The sequence below is a fragment of the Engraulis encrasicolus genome, chromosome 4 (assembly GCF_034702125.1).
Source record: "Engraulis encrasicolus isolate BLACKSEA-1 chromosome 4, IST_EnEncr_1.0, whole genome shotgun sequence".
NCBI classification, from domain to species: Eukaryota; Metazoa; Chordata; class Actinopteri; order Clupeiformes; family Engraulidae; genus Engraulis; species Engraulis encrasicolus.
In genome coordinates this window covers 13,510,723-13,528,222 of record NC_085860.1, presented here as the reverse complement: position 1 = coordinate 13,528,222, position 17,500 = coordinate 13,510,723, and the positions used below count along the sequence as shown (strand labels likewise).

Below are 17,500 nucleotides of genomic sequence, written 5' to 3'. Positions count from 1 at the left end.
TTGAGGAGGGAGGCGAGGGGCTGCAGGGGGTGGAGGTGGGGGTGAGAGGGGGCGTGGGGGTGGGCATGAGGGGGGGAGTGGGGGGCAGTAGGGCTCTGGGGGTGGTGGTGGTGGTGGTGTTGGTGTTGGTTGGCCCCCGGGTGGCACAGCAGCAGCTGAAGTGTGCCCACGTGGCCCGAGCCGACCGCCGCATGCAGAGCTGAGCAGCCGTCCTGGAGGAGGGGGGAGAGCACCGAAAAACTATCAACATCAACACACACACGTAATGACCTGGCATAAACACACAGACAGAAACACACACACTTCACACAAACATGTGTGTCAATTATGTAACACACACACACACACACACACACACACACACACACACACACACACACACACACACACACACACACACACACACACACACACACACACACACACACACACACACACACACACACACACACACACACACACACACTCTCTCTCTCTCTCTCTCTCTCTCTCTCATACAAAGATACAAAGACACACTGTACTCAAGTACACCAATTGTGTAATTGCACACACGCACTATACACTACACACACATACACACACACACACACACACACACACACAAACACAAACACACCAGCGCCCCCTGGGCAGAGCATATTGTATGGAGTCACACACACGGGACTAACAAGATTACACTCCAACAACAGAGAGCAGAAGGCAGACAAATGACTTTGATGAGACACACAAATACACACAAACAAAATCCCAAACGCGCGAGCAAAGACCCAGCCAGAGAAATCAAATGCCATTACACTACTCAGCGAGGCTAATCAAGACTCTTGCTAAAGTAGAGGGTGCCATTACACTCAGAGCACAGCAGCAACAACCACGCTCTGGCACGCACACACTACAACGCAATATACACACTGCAACGAAACACACACAACACATACCACATGCACACACGCACGCACACACAAACGCACGCACACGCACGCACTCACGCACACACACACACTCAACAACTGTGCCGAGTGGGCCCACTGCCACAGTTCCCATGGCAACAGCTGCCGAACAGGCGATTTGATTATTATGGGGTACTTTGTGGAGAAGGTCGAGGGGGTGGAGGGGGGAGGTGGGGATGTGGCGAGGTGGTGCGGGGGTGTCAAACACAGAACTTAGAAACAGGGTCAGCGGGGTAAACTGGGGAATTTACTGAAGATTTACTGCAGCACAGGGCAATGGGAGGGGAGGAGAGAGGATGATATAGAGTGGGCAGGGCAGCGGACCACCCGGGCATAGTGGGCTGTGGTGCATTGTGGGACAGCACCTCGCTGTGGGAAAAGGGTGTGGCGGGGGATTTACTTACTGTACTCTGGTGGCATGCAGAATAGACTGTATAGAGTCACTGGTGTGTGGGGATGGCTAAATGAGGAAGGAACCATGGAGGAGGGGGTATGTTTGGGGGGGTGTTAGAGCTGGTGGCAGGGAGGTGACTTTGAAAGGGGGCGCTGAGAAGACTTATGTTGGTGGTGTGTGTGGGAAGGACAGGGAGCGAATAGGGAGGTGGAGAGTTGAGGACAGGGGGTGATGTAGAGATGGCTTACGCTGGGGAGGTGAGGACAGGGGGGGATGGGGAGGTGACTTACGTTGAGGGGGGGGGGGGGGGGTGCAAGGTTTGACATTGCTGGTGTGTGTGGGAAGGGAAAACGCAAGAGCTGAATGCAGAATGCAGGAAAAAATTGGTATTGAAAAAGCCAAATAATGTAAAGGATAAGGACAAATATTGTATATACTGTATATAGAATTACGTATGCACCGAGTGAAATACTCCAAAAGAAAAAAAGATGTATCCGCCACCCTCATTTGTGTGTAGAAAGGGGACAGGAAGAGAAGTGGGGACAGAAGAGAAGAGAAGAGAAGGGGGGACAGAAAAGAAGAGAAGAGAAGAGAAGAGAAGTGAAGAGAAGAGAAGGGGAAAGAAAGCGACATTGAGAGAGAAGGTGACTTACATTGGTGGTATGTGTGTGATCGGGGGGGTGACTTACATTGGTGGTATGTGTGTGATTGGGAGGGTGACTTACGTTGGTGGTATGTGTGTGATCGGGAGGGTGACTTACGTTGGTGGTGCGTGTGCGGTCAGGGGGAGGGTGACTTACGTTGGTGGTATGTGTGTGATCGGGAGGGTGACTTGCGTTGGTGGTATGTGTGTGATCAGGAGGGTGACTTACGTTGGTGGTGTGTGTGCGGTCTGCGCCGGCGTCCAGCAGGAGTCTGACACACTCCAGGCTGCCGGCCTCACTGGCCAGGTAGAGGGGGGTCTCCCCGCCCACCGCCCTCACGTCCACGTCCGAGGTGTGAAGAGCCAGCACCTCCACGCACCTACAAGCGCAATACACACAAGCACACAAACATACACGCACACGTGCATACACACATACACACACAGAGGCAGAAACACACACACAAACACACACACCCACGCACGCACGCACACACCCACGCACGCACACACACACACACACACACAGGCAGAAGCACGCACGTGCAAACGCACACACCCATTTACAACCATCCACACACACACAGAAATTATACACATAAATTTGAGTCATTAATTAGTCTGGAATCCTACTACGGCACCAGTGAAAGTCCTCCATACTAATATGTGAGCATGAGTGTATGACGCATAACTGAAGAATTCATCCGAGAGCACGGAGACTGATAAGACCCAGGCCATTAGTGACACTCTGAGCCCAGTAACTCTGCTGTCCTCAATAACTGCAATACAAGATCTGGAGCAGCGGAGAACAAAGCATATCTTCCAGTGGGCAACGCCTACCTGCACCAGCATGTGATTCGTATCAGCCGTATCAGGTTTTAGACAGAATCATGACACCCAAGGGGACCACAACAAGATACACAGGCGTTGGCAGGCAGAAAGGCAGAGAGGCAGGCTGAGGCACAGCAGTGTAGATACTGGTGGAGGTGTGTGTGTGTGTTGATGTGTGTATGTATCTGTGTGTGTAAGTGATAGGTGCATGCATGCATGTGGATGTGCATGTGTGTGCATACGTGTGTGTATATGTGGGAGAGAGTTGATTGGACACCTACTGGTGATGTCCGTGTGCGGCGGCCGTGTGCAGAGGAAGGAATCCGTTTTCATCCGGAACGTCAGCGGACGCCCCCGAGCTTAGCAGCAGCTTGACGCAGTCTGGAATGGGAGGAGAGAGAGAGGAGGAGAGGAGGAGAAGGAGGAGAGGAGGACAGGAGAGGGGAGGGAGAGGGGAGGAGAGGGAGAGGAGAGGAGAGGAGAGGGGAGGAGAGGAGAGGAGGATGGGGAGGAGAGAAGAGGATAGGAGGAGAAGAGGAGGGGAGGCGGAGGAGGAGAGGAGTGGGGAGGAGGAGAGGAAGAGAGGAGAGGAAAGGATAGGGAGGAGAGGAGAGGAGAGGAGGAGAGAAGGAGGAGAGGAGAGGAGAGGAGAGAGGAGAAGGATGATGGGGAGGAGAGGAGGAGGATGGGGAGGAGAGGAAAGGAGAGGAAGAGGAGAGCGAGAGTTGACAGGAAGCAGGGAGGAGAGAGGGGAAGGATGGAAGAGAGAGGGAGAAGAGGAGGGGAGGGAGGGAGGGAGGGAGGGAGGAGGGAAACGAATCAGCACAGTTCACAGGGATCCAGATCAGCTGTATCACCCCCACACGGATCAGATCAATACACTCAACATTAATGAGCAGACTGCTCTCAGCTTGCAGAGAGAGAGAGAGAGAGAGAGAGAGAGAGAGAGAGAGAGAGAGAGGAAGGGAGAGAGAGATAAATGGACAGAGAGAGAGAGAGAGAGAGAGAGAGAGAGAGAGAGAGAGAGAGAGAGAGAGAGAGAGAGAGAGAGAGAGAGAGAGAATGAGAGGCAGATAACCCTGATAGATGTAGACTGATAAAAGGAGGCCGGCCTAATTCTATGAGTGGACATTCTGCTGTGCTTCAGAGTAAATAACTTTTACTTACAGACCTAAGCACAGATTATTGCTCCAATAGATCTCCATCACCATAAAGCTGTGATGCATATGACGCAGAACATCAATATGATGTAGAACACGGTGTATTGGCAAGCTAATAAAGTCAGAGATGATATCTATATAACAGCTCTATTTTTCTACAGGTGCTTGTGCAAGCTACTCTATGGTAGCTGTGTGTGTGTGTGTATGTGTGTGCGTGCATGCGTGTGTGTATGTGTGTGTGTGTGTGTGTGTGTGTGTGTGTGTGTGTGTGTGTGTGTGTGTGTGTGTGCGTGCGTGCATGCGTGCGTGCGTGCGTGCGTGCATGCGTGTGTGTATGTGTGTGTGTGTAGATGGAATTGAGCAGGGAATGCTAACTACATATGATCAAAAAGCTTTGGTGCCGCTGTGTGTAAAAGTGTGATGAGAACAGTCTATTCACAGCTGAACAGGTCAACAGATGTTGATACCGGTTATAAATGTAGGGCAATAGATAAGTACTGCTGTATGAGTGCTGTGACATTGTGTCATGACAGTCTTACGTCTTATCTCTCTCCTTCCTTCCTGTGCTGTGTGTGTGTGCCTGTGTGTGTGTGTGTGCGTGTGTGTGTGTGTGTGTGTGTGTGTGTGTGTGTGTGTGTGTGTGTGTGTGTGTGTGTGTGAGCCAGATAATAATAGTGAAAGTACAGTAGAAAGTAACAGTCCTGCCAAGTATTCAATGCCATGCCCTCGGCCTCAGCATGTGACTACAGTAATTAGCTCTTCAACCTACAGCAGCAGCATCTGGATACAGTAAGTAATGTGGCAGGAAGTTCACTTTCCAAATCCTGTGGATCAGGGCTTTCAACTGATTCTGGCCCAGTACATGGACCACCATTCAGATAGAGGAGTAGTCCCCGCCCAGTGAGTGCATTTGCTTGTTTATTTGTGTAGTAGTTAAATTGCACAGCAACTCACGGACCACCAGCAATACTGCCACAGAGCAGCAGTGGGCCACGGTATTGTGGATGTGCACCCCTAGTGTAGTGTGTGTGAGTGCTATTGTACCTGTGTGTACAGTAAGCCCACCTGTGCCCAGTTGTGTGAGACTGTGGTTGTACCTGTGTACAGTAAGCCCTCCTGTGTGTGTGTGTGTGTGTGTGTGTGACTGCGGTTGTACCTGTGTGTCCATTTTGAGCAGCAGCGAATAAGGCAGCAGAGTTTGGGTCTGGGTCTGGTTCTGGGTCTGGATGGGGTCTGGGTGGTTGATGTTGGAGGCGAGGAGGAGGCGAGGTGTCTGTCGTGGTGTTGGTGGTGTTGGTTGTAGTTGTTGGGTCTCGGTTAAGCAGCATTGACAATAAAGTGACATTTCCCTGGGAAGCAGCTTGGAGTAGGAGGAGGGTGGGCCCGTCGTCCAGGGAGACGGGGTCACCGCATGTTAGCGGGGGGACTAAGGGGCGGACGGACAGGGGGACAGGAGGACAGGAGCCAAGGATCAGAATCAGAGATATTGTACAGTCATCACAAGGTTGTCATCTATTGCGCACAGTTCATTTTTGCGTTGTTAATTCGACACTTAGCAGGACCAACTATACCACCAGTATACGGTATAAAAGTGGACCAACTACGGTATACTACCAGTCTAGCGTCTCATCCCAACTTGTCGGTCACTGACGGTGAGAGTTAGGTAAAGGTCTAGGTTTAGGCCAACTAGTCAACATGTGACGTGGCAGGTAGGCCGTCGACATCAAAAATTGCAGTCTGGTCAATGGTAGTCAGAAATTGACAAGTTGGGATGAGACTGTGTTGCACCAGTATACAGTATAAAAATGTTCAATTGAATGAACACTCATTGAACAATTAGAGGGTCCAAACTATGTGTGAATTTTGTCATAATCTTCCAGTGTTGAATTACCACAGCAAAATCTACGCGGTTATGTTATATTATATTGGGTCTTAAAAAGGAGGTCAGTGTAGTATGTGCATGTGCCAAAAGCTGTTCTCTCTCTTTCAACCTCTGTCTCTGCAATAGAGTCCATCACCACCCATGCGATGTGAACTAGTTTACACAGTAATAGATAATGTTCACTACTCCGCCGGTCACTTAAAATCATTTAATGAGATTACACGCTACACGCTCGGCAGTGATTAAAAAGAAGGCTCTTTCCCAAGAATAGTGTCCACGCTCTGGTTTAGCGGATATTTAAGATGCCTACAGATGTTTAGTGGGGTCATACTATACATCCTTTTACGCACTAACTATAAAAACCACGCACCAAAATACCACTTCTCAAAAGGTAAGAGAATACTAAAATACGTATATGAAAAGCAATATCCCCAGACTTTAACCAGAGAGAACATCTTTTGACTCAGATTCACACTGAAACGGGAACTCCAGAGCACCTGTGCCTTACACACTCCACCCAGATGTTCAACTCACAATGAGTTCTTCTGTACACAACACCTTTGTTCGAGAAGCCACATGAGGCCAATTGGGGTCTTTGAGTTTCAGAGTATCCAGGGATGAAGCTAGTACTATATACAGTACGTCCATAGATTGTAGAAATGAGTACGTCCAATTCAGTGTGGGTATGGAGTGTGTGTGTTGAGAAGGACGTCAGTAAGGTCCAATTAAAAGGTGGAGAGTGAACCACAGGTGCTCAAGTAATTAATGTCAAATCAGCAGTCAGTCCATTCCTCAAAGGCTACGACAACACATTCAAAAGTTCATATGTCACACCCACACACCGCAACCCAGTTAAGAGTTAACAGGAGTAAAAACAATAGGGGTTAAGATTTAAGAAACACAAATGAATTCAGTAAGTACTGTGAGTAATAGAAAAAGAGATTGTGAAATGAGTAGAAACTGTGAGAGTCCAATGGGTTTGAGTTTGAGGATGACAGATGATTCCAGACTCTTCTACGCTGCTCTATGATGGAAAGGTATCGATGTCACAGAGAATGAATTATTGAAACCTGTTGGTCTGCTTGCGGAGCGCCCAGAGAGCACTGATCTGATTTGATTTCTATTAGCAAAGCGGCTGGAAAAATGGGGGTGAGGCTTTAGTGGAGTAGCAGCGAGTCTGGAAAACGAGTGAACGAAATAGAGAGAGAGAGAGAGAGAAGAGAAGAGAAGAGAAGAGAACATGGAAGAGAGGTCACCGAATGCTTTTAGGGCACAGAGATTTAAACGCATCGCGCTGACAGCAGAGAGAGCAAAGGGCCTTCAGAAGGCAGTTTTCACTAAAAGACTGGAGAGAGAAAAAACGAGAGGGGAGGAGAAAGGGGGATGGGGGGTGGTCTCATTTTAGCTTTTTTCTTTTGTTAAAAGACATTTAGCCTTGACAGATGGGGTAGTGTACTTACGACTGGAGGTCCCCTGATACATTACTACAGTACAGCAGCGATGGCATACTAGCTACTGTATCTGAAGGCTGGAGCTGGGCTTGTTATCCAAGGAACCAGAGCAGTGTCTCTCAATCTTTTTCAGACCAAGGACCACTTTGTCCCCCCAAAAATGTTCAGGGACCAACTGTCAACTGAATTGACAGTTTATTGGTGCTAATTTGACACTGCTAATTTCGATGCAGATCACTTACATCTATTTACATTACAAGTCTGTCTTATTGTGGTGAAAATAAGGCTTCAGTTTTGTTTAGGTTTATAATTATGTTACAAATATAGCCAACTGCTAGCTTGTCTTGGAAAAGTGGAAATACCCTCACGGACCACCTGAGCTCTGTTGCGGACCACCAGTGGTCCCCAGACCACACTTTGAGAATCACTGCACAAACGCTTGTATAGAAAAGCAAGTCTGCTCACGCCAAAGATGAGACAGGGGGGAACCTTCTCATGCGAACTCAAGGCAGTGTTTTGGCCCCAGGCTTGAAGACTGGAGTGACTGTGTGTGACAGCGATGAACAGCAGGCTGTGTCACCAGTGGATGGTGGTGATGTTTAAATTTCCATGCCTTCTTCTCCAATAACATCTTCTCTCTTCACTGCATGAGCATGTCAACATGTTTGTGGATTCGAGTTTTCACAGTGTATGTCAGGGGGACTTCCCACTGCTATATAACTTAAGTGAAGTAGGGGAACCAGCCTTTTATTTTTGTTCTTAAAGGGAGTTGCCCCAGCAGGGACAGACTAGAGAACCACGTTCCTGTAAGTCATCAAAGCTGACCAGACACACACACACACACACACACACGCACACGAAAATGCACAAACAGACATGCAAGAAAAAATGCAATCCCATCTCGCAAACATCAGACACAGGAAAACCATCAAGCAGCAGAGAGAAACCACAGCACACAATGACTTCCACAGAGACGTTCTGGTCACCACAGAAGACCTCGCTGCCTGGAGCTCACTGGGTATTTCTAAAAGTGAAGTGGTCTAGCCTTGCAAGTGCAAATAACATGGCCCCGCCGTGGCCTAACAGTAGGGCACTGGGTTACTATGCCGGCGACCCGGGTTCGACTCCGGTCCGGGTAATTTGCCGAACCTTCCCTATCTCTCTCTCCCCGCTCATTTCCTATCCCTTTGCAACTGTCCTGTCACAAGAAAGGCATAAAAAGCCAACAAAATATATATATATATATTTCTATCTAATATCAATTTTTTTGTGGATTTCACCAAGGAGTATCGAATAATTAGCTATAGTGTATATTAAGTGTATAATAATTGGATACTCTGCTTAAAATAGGTGTTACTCGTCCTAGCAGGCTAGAACACTTGACTTTGAGAAAGACCCAGTGCCTCTCCTGCCTCTGGAGCAGCAGAGGGCTCAACACAAGCACGCACGCAGACACGCACGCACTGCAGAGGCCCCGTATAGTGGTGACAGAGAAGAGAGGGGTAGGGTAGACAACTCTATTCTACTTAACTCTACTCTGACACACACACCGACACAGCAGAGGCGCAGTGTGGTGGCCGTAGAGTAGAGGAGGGTAGGGTAGTGTAGAGTAGAGCAGAGTAGAGTAGATTAGAGTACAGTAGAGCAGAGGAGATCAGAACAGAATAAAGTAGAGCAAAGTATAGTAGAACAGAGCAGAGTAGAGTAGAGTATTAGAGTAGAGTACAGTAGAGTACAGTAGAGTGTCTCCACTCTGACACACACATACAGCAGAGGCCCAATGTGGTGACCATAGAGTAGAATAGAGTAGAAAACTCTACTCTACTCTCAACTCTGATACACACATACACACACACACACACACACACACAGCAACACATAGGCCCAGTGTGTTGGTGATGGGAGTGGAAATCAGGAGTCAGGAGTGAGTGGAGGAGAATGTATTTGGAAGGGGGTGGCAACTAGTATCGTGTAGCATGAAGAAGGATCTTCACCGATATGTTTGAGAAGAAGGGTAAAGGGAGTGAGAGAGGGATGATGGAGGGAACAGGGGAAAAGGGAGGTGGAGGAGAGGGGAGGAGAGAGAGGAGAGAAGAGAAGAGAAGAGAAGAGAAGAGAAGAGAAGAGAAGAGAAGAGAAGAGAAGAGAAGAGAAGAGAAGAGAAGAGAAGAGAAGAGAAGAGGAAAAGAGAGAAAAGGAGAGAAGCGGAAAAGAGAGGAGAGGATAGGAGAGGAGGCATGCGATAGTACCATGGCCAGGAGGAATGAAGGGATGAAGGAGGGAAAGCAAGGGAAAAGGGACAGAGCAGCCTCTGGCATCAGCTTCAGAGAGAAGACGAGTGTTATTTATTCACTTCAGCCGGACCCAGGAGAAGAAGAAAGACTCCTTTCATTAGTGTCAGGAGGACACACGCGCTTTAAGTGTGGCCCTATAACTTTCACGTTAAGTTTGTTTTGTATTGGCCACAGGACAATTTCACTTCGTGTTGCTGCCTCTTCTTGTTTGAACTGACTTGTGACTGTTCTCCCTGGGAGTACTGGAGATGGACAAAATTGCAAGAGAATTGCACATAATAGCTTGGTGATGGCTAACTCAAATCCCAGTCTCCAAATCTCTCTCTCCTCCTATCTAGTCCTTCACTCTGTTACTTTTTGCAACTGTATAATAATCTGCCTGTCTGTCTTCCTGTCTGCCTGCCTGTTTGTCTGTCTGTCTGCGTGTCTGCCTGACTGCCTGCCTGTCTGTCTGTCTGTCTGTCTGTCTGCCTGCCTGCCTTGCCTGTCTGTCTGTCTGTCTGCCTGCCTACCTGTCTGTCTGTCTGTCTGTCTGCCTGCCTGCCTGATTACCTGTCTGCCTGCCTACCTGTCTGTCTGTCTGTCTGTCTGTCTGTCTGTCTGTCTGTCTGTCTGTCCTGAGCAAGGGTGAGTAGTCCAAACAGAGAAAGGTCTTGAGGAGACAAAGAGAAGTGGACGAAGGTAGATAGGGAGGAGGAGGAAGCTGAGGGGGGTGGGGATCCGAGTCACCCCCCCCCTCCTAGCTGTTACCTGATGCTGTTGCCAGGGGACTGCCCGGGTCTCGGGGGCTACGGGGTGGAGCACTAGCGGGGGTGGTGGTGGAGGGGCTACGGACAATGGCAGCGGTGGTGGTGGTGGTGGTGGATGTGGGTATGGAAGACATGGTGGTGGTGGTGGTATCAGGGTAACACTCTCCAGAGCATGCGGATGATGCCAGCCAGCCTGGGCAAGTGCCCGCCGCCGCTACTGCACCCACCTGAGAGGCCGTCAGGGCTGGCACCGCGCCCCCCAGCTCCAGCGCCGGCTTGGGCGGCAGCTGCGGCGTGGGGGTGCCCACCTTGCCCGGCAGCATGCCCAGGCCCACGCCCGGCGAGCGGCTGCTCTCGGGCAGCACCTTGATGGGCGGGTGCGGAGGGGACGGCGTCTGCGAGAGGCCCGGCTTCTTGGGCGGGATGGGCGGGGGGTTGCCGCGGTCCACCCGGGGCCCGCCCTTCATGCCCATGCCCAGGCGCCCGGGGAAGGGGCCCCCTTCCGAGGCCGAGTGGGGCAGGCCGGGGCGCATGCCTCCCCCGCCCCCGGTACCGCCACCACTGGGCCCCACGGCGCCCGCGGGCGGGCTGGTGAAGCGCGACAGCACCTGGGTGACGGTGTGGCGCGCCTGCTGCTTGGCAGCAAAGTTGTCCCGGTTGTTGGGCGAGAGGTCACGCGAGGGCGGGCTCTGGCTGTGGCCGTGCGCCGCCCCCGGCCCCACCCCCGCCCCTGCTGACGTGCCGTTTTGGTCCTGTTCGCTCGGAGAGGCCTGGAACTTGAAGCGGGCGGCCTGGACGCGGGGGCTGACGCCGGTGGGCAGGGCGGCGGCGGAGGCGGCAGTTGGCGTGGAGTCGCCGCCCCCTCCCCCACTGCCGCCGTTCTCCGCCTGCGGCCCGGCCATGTGCACCAGCCCCCGGCCCACGCTGGGCGTCTTGGGCAGGCTGATGACTGGGTAGTTGGTGGCAGAGGCGGGCGTGGGCTTGACGGGGATGCTGACGGGAGGCCCCTTCCTGTGGGGCTCTGGCGCCGCCGTCTCCTGTGCGGCCGGATCCGTTTGGGACGCGGCGGTCCGGCAGCTGGCCGGATCCGTGCCCACCGCCACCGACGCCGTGGAGGTCTTGGGCTTGAGCGTGACGGGGGTGGCGGGGACGGGCGTGACGGGGGTCGCTCCTGCTCCTGCGCTGGTCCTCAGCTGCTCCAGCTGCCGTCGTAGGCCGTCGCTCTCGGAGCGCAGCTCGGTTCCGCGCGCCTCCTCGCGGCCCAGCCTCTGACGAAGCTGCTCGCGCTCTGTGTCGAACTCGGACAGCTGCTTCTCCATCTGCAAGGACACAAGGATTAGGGATGTACCGCTGGATCCAAGATTCAGTTTCAGATTCGACCGGATTTGGCCTCGTTGGCGGGGTTCGGTTTTGGTTTTGGTGATCTGAGTAGGATTCGGTAGTCTGTTTCGGATTCAGCTAAATCTTACACATTGGATTCAGTATTTGGAATCGGTAGAACCTTAAAAATCAGGACTCGGTATATCCCTAGGATACAAGATACAAGGATGCAATGATATACTGTACAAGGATATGAGGACACAATAAATACATTGATTTAAGGATATGTGTAAACAACTTGAAAAAGAAACCATCTTTCAAGCTCTGAGAACAACTCTAAGAATAACTCCATCTATGACATGAATAGCAGTCTTCACAGACATATGAAGTGTACAGTGATGCAAATGGACTACAACATTCCTCTGTTGAGGAAGAAAACATCTTTAAAGGTCTAGTAAGAATAAGTGCAGCTGCATAAAACTAAAAGTCTTTGGTTGACATAAAAACCTGCATGAATGACAATCTTCACAGACATGTCAAGTGTAAGGTAAGTGGACGCGACTGGCCTGACCTCGGACTTAGTCTAACTAAACTCTGCATAAAACTAAACTAAGTGTAAGGTACGCGGACTAGATGGGACTGGACTGGGCGGTACGGGGCTGACCTCGGCCTCCATCTGCTGTCCGCGCCTCCTCTCCTGTGCCAGCTGCTCCTCCAGGCGTCCCTGGCACCTCCCCTCCTCCTCAAGCCGCGCCCCCAGCTCCTCCGCCCGCTGGCCCTCCTCAGACGCCCGCGACGCCAGCTGCTTACACTCACGCACCAGCAGCATCACCACCTGGGGAGCGGCACGCACACACACACACACACACACACACACACACACACACATACACACAGACACACACACACACACACACACACACACACACACACAACACACACACACACACACACACACACACACACACACACACACACACACACACACACACACACACACACACACACACACACACACACACACACACGAGGGAATCAGACTCCAGGACCAGGCACTCAAAATTAGACTAAGTGCTTTAATTATTATCTATTATTCTCGTACTGTAATATTGTAGAATAAATGTAGAAACTTTATAATTGTTAGTAGTAGTAGTAGTAGTAACAGAAGTAGCAGCAGCAGTAGTAGTAGTGGTAGTAGTAGTAGTAGTAGTAGTAGGAGTAGTAGTAGCAGTAGTAGTAGTAGTAGTGGTAGTAGTAGTAGTAGTGGTAGTAGTAGTAGTAGTAGTAGTAGGAGTAGTAGTAGCAGTAGTAGTAGTAGTAGTGGTAGTAGTAGCAGGGTAGTGGTTGTAGCAGTAATAGTAGGTGTGGTAGTCGGACTAGTATGTGGTTGTCCATTATTAATTATTAAGCAATACTGGTGGTTTAGTGATTTGTTATTAATTAATTAACATTACTAATGGGCAGGTGTGTTAAACTGCATGGCCAGTGGCCACCTGACCTGTTTGTTCTTCTCTCGTTCGTCTTTGAGCTGTGCTGACAGCTTCCTCTGCTCCTGCTCCAGACCCTGCAGCTGCATCTTCTCCAACTCCAGCTGTGGAAGACAACATGTTACATTACATTACATTAATATTACATTACAATGCATTTTATTACAGTACATTATGACTTGACTTGACTTATGTTACATTGAATTACATTTAGCCTCAGCAGCTCCAGCTGTGGAGAAATAATACATACACACAAACACATCCTGTAATACTGATTTGGATTTGAAATGGCTTGAATCTAAATGCATTTTCATGCACACACACCATCTGAAATTACACGATAACCCCCAAAACACCTGTTCACAAGAAGACGTGTGACAGATTTACATACATGTACATGTACACATGAGAATTCAGCCATCACATTCCTGTATTCACATACACCATAAACTGGAGACATACAGAACATTCACACCCTTAACTCCAGACATGTATACACACATACCATATTACGTGCATGTGCACGCGCACACGCGCACACGCACGCACACACACACACACACACACACACACACACACACACACACACACACACACACACACACACACACACACACACACACACCACCACCATCCATCTGCTTCACACATTAGTCCAATGAAGATGATAGATTGGCCCCCAGCTCGACTCGACTGGGCTCACGCGCGCTCCCGATATGAATTGGGGAACTCAAGTAGGCTGGCCCAACTCCCCCAGTGGAAATCGATACAGCACTTCTTACTAGCCTGTGCTGTGCTCTTAACCAGGACTGCCACCAGGGGGAGACAAATGGATCAGCTGTCCCGGGCCCTAGGATAGAGGGGGGCGAAAATGGGGCTCCTCCCAATTACGTATGTATTGTTTGTACTGGGGCCAGTAAAAAGTGACTTTTTTACACCGTTGCATAGAGCTTAGGTTTTTGTTTGCGTCTGTGTATTTGCTATGGTATGTATTTGTCTTTTGCTTGTTCGTGTACCATCATTCGAGTCTAATTCATTTGGTGGTGGCACTTAGTGGAAGAGGGGCGGCAACGTTACCCTTTCACAGGGCCCGTTCAGATTATTTTGTGTTGGCCCCGGGCAAGGCTGTCAGAGGCCTTGAGACCCATGTAGTCCTGTAGAGTCTGGCTCTTCAGGCCCGTCGGCAGCCCTCTTCAAATGGACTCCCATTAGTCCTGACGACCTAAATGGTTCGAGGATGGCAGATGACAAATGGTTGGAGCTGTGTTCCCTGACACAATGAAGAGCACTTAAGGTCTTAATAACGCTGTAACCTTTCGGGGATGTAACTGCAATTCCTTTGGGCTCCAAATGTACTGTAAGAGTGAGATGAAGAGTAGGCTAAGCGCGAGAGGCATCTTAACTGCTCCAAAAGTGTCCTTGATCCCTGATTGTCCGACTGGAGTACTTACAGCAATACGGAGTAGGTTTACTGTTAAGATAATGTGTCCGAAATCGTTTAGGAGGTTCATCTAATTATAACAAGGGTGAGCGGTGCTTCTGAATTTGTTTTTGATGGCATGCATAGCCTAGCCTTGCGACGCCATCCTATGTACTCCACCCAAAGATTTTGGCTCCGCACATCGTCTGGCAAAAGCCTCGAGCTCGGTTCTCTCAGTGTTTAGCCAATCAGCAAACAGTTGAGAGTGATGACGCGGAACTCACCCGCGAGCTCCGTTACTGATTGGTTAAGGTAACTATATTCACACTTTCGTTTTGTTATTTGTTTGCTTTTGCGACGCTATATCGTAACAGGCATGCTAATAAAGCACAATATGGGTTTTAATTTGAGTTTTTAATGGAGTTTGGAACTCCAATTAATTTAAATGATAGAGTAAGATCAGACCATCTACCACCCTCCACGGAGACGGATTCCTCATGGCTTGTGCCAGACTGATTGACGAAGTCAACAGTCGGCTTTTCGCCCAGGCTATGCATAGCCCATAACCGCACCAAGTAAGTGTCTATAATGTGTCTTCATGAGAGATAATTCAGCTTACATGCTGTTGGTCTATTTGAATAAAAAAATTTGCTGCACTTAACTTGCTTTCCATGAACTGCAACAGAGTAGACAAAACACCCACCCAATACATCACATTTTAATTGCTCACAACGTTTTGGTCATTCAGACCTGAAATGTTGTGAGCAATAAAAATGCAAGAGAAATGGCCCTGCCGTGGCCTAACAGTAGGGCTCTGGGTTACTACGCCGGCGACCCGGATTTGATTCCGGCCTGGTTCATTTGCCGATTCTTCCCTATCTCTCTCCCCGCTCATTTCCTGACTCTCCTCCACTGTTCTCCAGGAGGCAAAAAAGCCTTAAAAATATATTATAACAAAAAAATGCACGAGAAATGGATGGTGTGCAAGATTATTTTTGCCTACTTCTTTGAACCATTGGTTACATCTAATGCACCCATTACATTTCAGGTGTGCATAAGTGTCTATGGTGACATGTAACACAACACAAAAAAGCCACAGTGGCACCTCCAGAGTTTCAGGACACCCAACTCCAGGACCCCAGAATGTTGCCGGGACACGGTTGCACACAACAACACACACAAACACTCATAAACAGAAAAAAGATGGAATCTAACGTTTCATATGGCGCGATTAGATTACGTTGACCTGTCAGCCATGATGCGCTATATACATCTGTGGCAAGCTGCTATTGTTAGCTCCTCTACACTGGCAGCCAGGCGGAAGAGCAAGCTGCTGGGCGCGCGCGTGTGTGTGTGTGTGTGTTTGTGTGTGTGTGTGTGTGTGTGTGTGTGTGTGTGTGTAGGGTCAAACACGTCCAACATGACACTGTCCTTCAGTGCTAACAGATGTTTTTGCTTACTGTAACTGTGAAAAACATGAAATTTCAAAACAATTTTTGAAAAGTGAATGCATGAAAGCCAAGTCAATTTTTTTTTTTTTTAAATCTCTTTTTTGCCTTTACAGTAAGCAAAAGTATCCGTTGCACTGAAGGACATGTTGGACGTCTTTGACCCACTTGTGTGTGTGTGTGTGTGTGTGTGTGTGTGTGTGTGTGTGTGTGTGTGTGTGTGTGTGTGTGTGTGTGTGTGTGTGTGTGCGTGTGCGTGTGTGTACACCCGTGGCCTTTGCCTAAGTGCCTGTGCTTTAATCGGGCGAAACAATGATGTGCACATCCGTTCTATTCTTAAACATAGAGAAGCGCATACTGTACATACACACACACATGCATGCGTACAACCATAAGCACATACACATACACACACATGCATACACACGCATTCGCACGCACACACTGCCATCACAAATACTCATTAACGATTATGCATAGTGTGGAAAGAGAAGGGCAGGAACAGCCTCCATGCGCTGAACCCGGTACCACACTGCTCTCATGATGATTAAAAAAATATGCCAGGCAGTGGAATCTGTTTGACTACTGGGGCAGATCAGAAAAGGTCAGCTCTAATCAGGCCTGAGAAGAGAAGAGAAGAGAAGAGAAGAGAAGAGAAGAGAAGAGAAGAGAAGAGAAGAGAAGAGAAGAGAAGAGAAGAGAAGAGAAGAGAAGAGAAGAGAAGAGAAGAGAAGAGAAGAGAAGAGAAGAGAAGAGAAGAGAAGAAGGCAGCTACAGAAAGCACTGATCCCAAGTGACAACTGAGCACCGATCCCTACCCTGACAGAGCTGTCTCCGCAGCAGTGACACACCAAGCGGCCGAGGTAAGGTGTGATACAGGTGAGTGGATAGAGGAAGTGGAGGAGAGCTGGAGAGAAAAGACAAAATAACAAGTTCTTGAGACGGAGAGGATGGAAAGGATGAAAGTGAGAGAGAGAAAGAGAGAGAGAGAGAGAGAGAGAGAGAGAGAGAGAGAGAGAGAGAGAGAGAGAGAGAGAGAGAGAGAGAGAGAGAGAAGGGATAACCAGGAGGAGTTGTGCAGTGGAGTGGAGAGGCAGCATCTATTTATCTAGCTGGCTGCCGGCTGCTCTCTCTTCTCTTCTCCTCAGCTCTGCGCTCCTCTCCTCCTCGCATTCGTGCTGGTGATTCATCCATAATCCATAGAGCTGGAGAAATTAGCTACAGTATGCCTGAGAGGAGCATCCGTACCAAGTGAAAAAGAAAGGGAGGGAGGGAGGAGGAGAGAGGGGGAGAGAGAGAGAGAGAGAGAGAGAGAGAGAGAGAGAGAGAGAGAGAGAGAGAGAGAGAGAGAGAGAGAGAGAGAGAGAGAGGCAGAGAGAAAGAGAGAAACAGCCCGCAGCGCTAGCTTGCTTGCTTACAAGTCAGTGGAGGGCTGTTGGCCGGGCCCAGCTTCATAAGAGCCCGGTGAATATCT

General features: G+C 49.6%; 1 protein-coding gene across 1 annotated transcript in view; it reads right to left on the bottom strand.

Annotated features, from left to right (window-relative positions):
* The window catches only part of cttnbp2 (cortactin binding protein 2), a 96,545-nt gene that overhangs the window by 25,929 nt on the left and 53,116 nt on the right, over positions 1 to 17,500 (bottom strand). The window contains exons 4-10 of the mRNA XM_063196726.1: positions 13,170 to 13,262; positions 12,336 to 12,506; positions 10,353 to 11,670; positions 5,132 to 5,401; positions 3,097 to 3,196; positions 2,214 to 2,364; positions 1 to 212 (exon numbers count right to left, since the gene is read on the bottom strand). The exon at positions 1 to 212 is cut by the window's left edge and continues 58 nt beyond it. Coding sequence (XP_063052796.1) covers positions 1 to 212; positions 2,214 to 2,364; positions 3,097 to 3,196; positions 5,132 to 5,401; positions 10,353 to 11,670; positions 12,336 to 12,506; positions 13,170 to 13,262 — 2,315 coding nt within the window. The remainder of the gene's footprint in view (positions 213 to 2,213; positions 2,365 to 3,096; positions 3,197 to 5,131; positions 5,402 to 10,352; positions 11,671 to 12,335; positions 12,507 to 13,169; positions 13,263 to 17,500) is intronic.